The following is a 4,844-nucleotide window of genomic DNA, read 5'->3' on the forward strand; positions in this document are numbered from 1 at the left end:
GAGACGAGGGTCGTGGTGTATGTGTGTGTGTGTGTGTGTGTGTGTGTGTGTGTGTGTGTGTGTGTGTGTGTGTGTGTGTGTGTGTGTGTGTGTGTGTGTGTGTCTGTGTGTGTCTGTGCGTGTGTGTGTAGAGCGATTCAAAGTAAACTACTGGACCGATCTTTATGAAATGTGACATGAGAGTTTCTGAGATTGATATCCCCATACGTTTTTTTCATCTTATTCCTTGTCGGTTCCTGATTCCAAAAACATATAGATATGATATGTTTAGATTAAAAACACGCTCAGAAAATTAAAACGAAGAGAGGTACAGAAAAGCGGGCTATGCATCACAGCACAACCACTACCGCGCTAAACAGGCTCGTCACTTTCACTGCCTTTTGCACGAGCGGCGGACTACGGTCATTGTGAAAAAATGCAGTGCGTTCAGTTTCATTCTGTGAGTTCCACAGCTTGACTAAATGTAGTAATTTCGCCTTACGCGACTTGTTGCTGAGAGCACTGGACAGCGCGGCACTCAGTGGCTCCTGTTTTTTCTTCACAACAGCTGAAGAAGACGCTCAGAAATAACTCTGTCGGGTTTGATTATAAATGTTGTTTAACGCCCTCACAGTTAAACCATTAGGGGCATGTTGTCGGGTTTGTACGTACGTCAGTCTTAAATAGACAATGTTGGGAAAATAACTCTGTCGGGTTTGTACGGTACGTCTTTCTTAAATAGACAATGTTGGGAAAATAACTCTGTCGGGTTTGTACGGTACGTCTTTCTTACATAGACAATGTTGGGAAAATAACTCTGTCGAGTTTGTACGTACGTCTTTCTTACATAGACAGTGTTGGGAAAATAACTCTGTCGGGTTTGTACGGTACGTCTTTCTTAAATAGACAATGTTGGGAAAATAACTCTGTCGGGTTTGTACGTACGTCTTTCTTACATAGACAATGTTGGGAAAATAACTCTGTCGGGTTTGTACGGTACGTCTTTCTTACATAGACAATGTTGGGAAAATAACTCTGTCGAGTTTGTACGTACGTCTTTCTTACATAGACAATGTTGGGAAAATAACTCTGTCGAGTTTGTACGTACGTCTTTCTTACATAGACAATGTTGGGAAAATAACTCTGTCGAGTTTGTACGTACGTCTTTCTTACATAGACAATGTTGGGAAAATAACTCTGTCGAGTTTGTACGTACGTCTTTCTTACATAGACAATGTTGGGAAAATAACTCTGTCGAGTTTGTACGTACGTCTTTCTTACATAGACAATGTTGGGAAAATAACTCTGTCGAGTTTGTACGTACGTCTTTCTTACATAGACAATGTTGGGAAAATAACTCTGTCGGGTTTGTACGTACGTATGACCCGGGTTGTGAAAGAGTGAATACCCCGGTTTGTTTTTTCTCGGACAAATAAATTCATGTCACACTTGCTCCTTTCCACGTGTTTCAGACACACCGGCCAGAAAGAAGGATTTTAAATGTGTGACAACTGATGCATTCATAGAAACTGCACTTCATAAGCAGGATCGGCTCAATTTAGTTTTTTTGTGGTTTGGTCAGATTGACTTGATTCTTAGGTATTGCACTTGATTAAAAAAACATCTCTCTAAATAGTTATAACTTTTCTCTCCGGTCCGCCTCGCCGTCGCAAGGGGAAGTAATTCAACCGAAACAATAACAACTATATCTATGTACATTTAAGTTAATTTTCAAAGTCGTTTGCACATATAAATACCGGTACTAAGTAGCCTGAATAAGTCACACTGAGACACACGTAGGCCTACACTACACACACCGTGGCACACACTGCAAACACGCACTATACTGAGAAGTCAGGGACATGATCGAATTGCAAATTGACAGAGAAAAAGAGGAACTAGATACTTCTTTTTTTAGAGTCTGTGAACAAGTCTGTAGTACCTTGTCTGATTGGAATGACCGGGTAGGTCAGTCAAGACTGCTTACCGTCAGGCGGTCTAGGAAGGTAACTGATTCCTGTGTCAGTGTGGCTTTAGTCGAAGACAGAGGCCATACACCACGAAAATTCATTATAAACCACGAAAATCCCTTTATTACTGGGCCTAAATTTTGCGAGCTTCCATGATTTGTGCGACTGAGGTAAAAAAAAATCATTGACTGAAGTGCACAGCGGCAACCGTCTCGCGTCACTAAAAATAAGGATTACCCCCCTTGCTTTGGTGCGATTAATGACAACTCCCCCAACATGGCTGCGCCCGTTAAAGTCCAAAGGGTAAACTGATAACTCTGCGGTAGTACATGTATTACTAAACATCTGTATGGTGAGCAAAATGGCTGCTGTGCTAAAGCACTGGAGAGAAGCTTCAACTTTACTCCTAGTCACTGCGCGAAAAACATGCTCAAATGTCAAGCCTGTTTTCGTCAGTGCAACAGCTGAGTCTGCGGACGCTGGAAAAGGATCGAACCTAGAAGTGCTGCTGTTGAAACGAAGCTCGAAGAGCAAGTTCATGCCAAACCTGTACGTCTTTCCAGGTGGAGTGGCATCCGATGTTGACTTTTCTGCTGACTGGCTCCAAGTGTTTGACTTGCTGGGAAAGGACCAGAGACAAAACCTGTTCGATTTTGTGCAACGAGGCGGTCAGGGTGCCCCGATGTTCAGTCGGCTGAGAGACAAGCGATTTTCGCAGATCCCCAGTGAAATTGCGTTCAGGATATGTGCAATCAGAGAAACATTCGAGGAGTCTGGGGTTTTGATCGTGCGTAAGGTAGATGCGGGTAGCAAGTTTCGGCCAGCCTTGTGGGACGGAGCTAGCTGGGCATCATTTTGTGAAGACGAGGCGGTGATCAGCGAAAGGAGACAGCGAGTAGACAGAGATCCTGCCGAGTTCCTGCGCATGTGTCAGGAGTTACAGATGGTTCCAGACGTCTGGTCACTGTATGAATGGTCCAACTGGCTCACACCTTTAGGGTCTACTCGGAGGTTTGACACTGCCTTCTTCATCTGTTGTGTGGATGGCAAACCTCACGTCGCAGAGGATGAGGGAGAGACTGTTCATTCACAGGTGTGTTGACACTGTCCAACGTGTGTGTGTGTGTGTGTCTGCCCATGTATGCATCCCTATTTATGTGATAACTAGTATGCATAGGGCAGGTTTCACAGTACTTAACTACGCAGCTGATCTCATATATATTTCCCCAAAAGTATCAAACTTAACAATAACAGGGAATGGCTTGAACAACTTTTGTTCATTACAGACATTAGTACTATGATTAAAGAACACAAAGATGTCAAGTGCTTGGTTGATGATTTTTGGGTCTTCCATATATACGACTTGTGTCTGTGTGTGTATCTGTGTATCTGTGTATTCGCCATGCACGGCCAAAGTTCTCGATGGATCTGCTTCAAATTTGGTGGGCTTATTCAGAGAGACCCCGGACACAACCTCATCGATGAGATATTTCAACACGTGCTCTCAGCGCTCAACCGATTTTGGTTCCACCTCAGCTACCCGGGCCCCCATACCGACACACCAAAGCCGCTACACCACATCACAACGCCAAAGTTCTCGCTGGATCTTTTTCAAATTTGGACACCGCGTATTCAGCTACACCCCGGACACAATATCATCGATGAGATATTTCAACACGTGCTCTCAGCGCGCAGCGCTGAACTGATTTTGGTTTTTGTGTTCATTTCACCATTATAAGTAACTCTTCCTTATCTTCTCCAGTGTTTGGCGTTTATCTCCCTTCCTTCGTGTGGCTTTCCCGTTTGTAAGTTACTATTACTATTTTTAGAATGTCACTGCGCTGTCCACTGCGCTGTCCACAACGCTTCCCTTGCACCCGTAAGTTGTTCTTACTGTCAAAGTGAAAAGGTCGAATCAATTTATAGCCACGCGAAAAATACACTCTCACCTATCTCTATATATTTATAGATACAGATATGCATATATATATACGGCTTCTCTGTGTGTGTGTGTGTTTGTGTGTGTGTGTGTGGGCAAAAACCTGTGTATTGTAGAGTTCTGTTTGTGATGTGGTCTAGCGGCTTTTGTCTGTCTGTATGTTCTGGCATTTGAGAAGCCACAGCAGATAATATAGGGCTAAGAAATAAGCTCTAAAATTCTCAATCCCGTTTGACAGGACTTCGCCTTCAAAGGTGATTGTGGTGAACCGCCACGCTGTCTGTCTCTGTCTCGCGATTCACCCCGGCAAAGCCGGGTATTCCTCTAGTATATATATATATATACTAATTTTCAAAATAAACGTAGACGTAAAGAGTAGAGACTAGAGCTGTCCATAGATTAAACATTAAATAAAGGCCTTAAATAAATGCACCTTTTTGTTCCAGTGCATCTTCTTTCGTTTCTTGGTCCTTGCATGTATGCTAGAATCAGCAATGTGATTTTCTGTGTCAATGGAAAAAAGTATGCTATAAAGCTTATAAATGTTTGCTTGGCTTGCAGTGGGGATCACCACAAGACATCCTGCAGCAGTACTATCAGGCCAAGTTGGGGGTGGCGCCCCCACAGCTCTACGAGATGCAACGACTGCTGCACTTCCAGTATGCACGCGACCTTCTGCGGTTTTCCTGGCACAGGGGTCAGCACAGAGTGGAGCGATGGCTGCCTGTCAGAGTGGCCATTGCTGATGCTATCTTGTCCATATTACCTGGTTAGTCATCTTTCACAGTGTTCACTGATTTTCTGACATGACATTAGAAATTAATTGCCCTTGAAAGTTGAATGGCAGTTTACACTGATTTCTGACATGAAAATTGACATCAATTACAATTTACATGCCTGTGAATGACAATGTTCACTGATTTTCTGACATGACATTAGAATAATTTACATGCCCT

The 4,844-nt window shown here is 43.4% G+C and overlaps 2 protein-coding genes and 1 long non-coding RNA gene across 3 annotated transcripts in view; 2 read left to right on the forward strand and 1 right to left on the reverse strand.

Moving 5' to 3' along the window:
• Window positions 1-4,844, forward strand: part of LOC138967312 (uncharacterized) — a 534,423-nt gene that overhangs the window by 311,758 nt on the left and 217,821 nt on the right. The gene's annotated exons all lie outside the window — the stretch shown is intronic.
• The window catches only part of LOC138965951 (glutamate receptor ionotropic, NMDA 3A-like), a 165,044-nt gene that overhangs the window by 67,058 nt on the left and 93,142 nt on the right, over window positions 1-4,844 (reverse strand). The gene's annotated exons all lie outside the window — the stretch shown is intronic.
• Window positions 2,222-4,844, forward strand: part of LOC138965952 (acyl-coenzyme A diphosphatase NUDT19-like) — a 30,457-nt gene continuing 27,834 nt past the window's right edge. Inside the window, exons 1-2 of the mRNA XM_070338036.1 lie at window positions 2,222-3,042; window positions 4,450-4,657. Of these exons, the coding sequence (XP_070194137.1) occupies window positions 2,299-3,042; window positions 4,450-4,657 (952 nt within the window). The 5' untranslated portion in view covers window positions 2,222-2,298. The remainder of the gene's footprint in view (window positions 3,043-4,449; window positions 4,658-4,844) is intronic.

The sequence above is a fragment of the Littorina saxatilis genome, linkage group LG5 (assembly GCF_037325665.1).
Source record: "Littorina saxatilis isolate snail1 linkage group LG5, US_GU_Lsax_2.0, whole genome shotgun sequence".
In the NCBI taxonomy this organism is placed as follows: Eukaryota; Metazoa; Mollusca; class Gastropoda; order Littorinimorpha; family Littorinidae; genus Littorina; species Littorina saxatilis.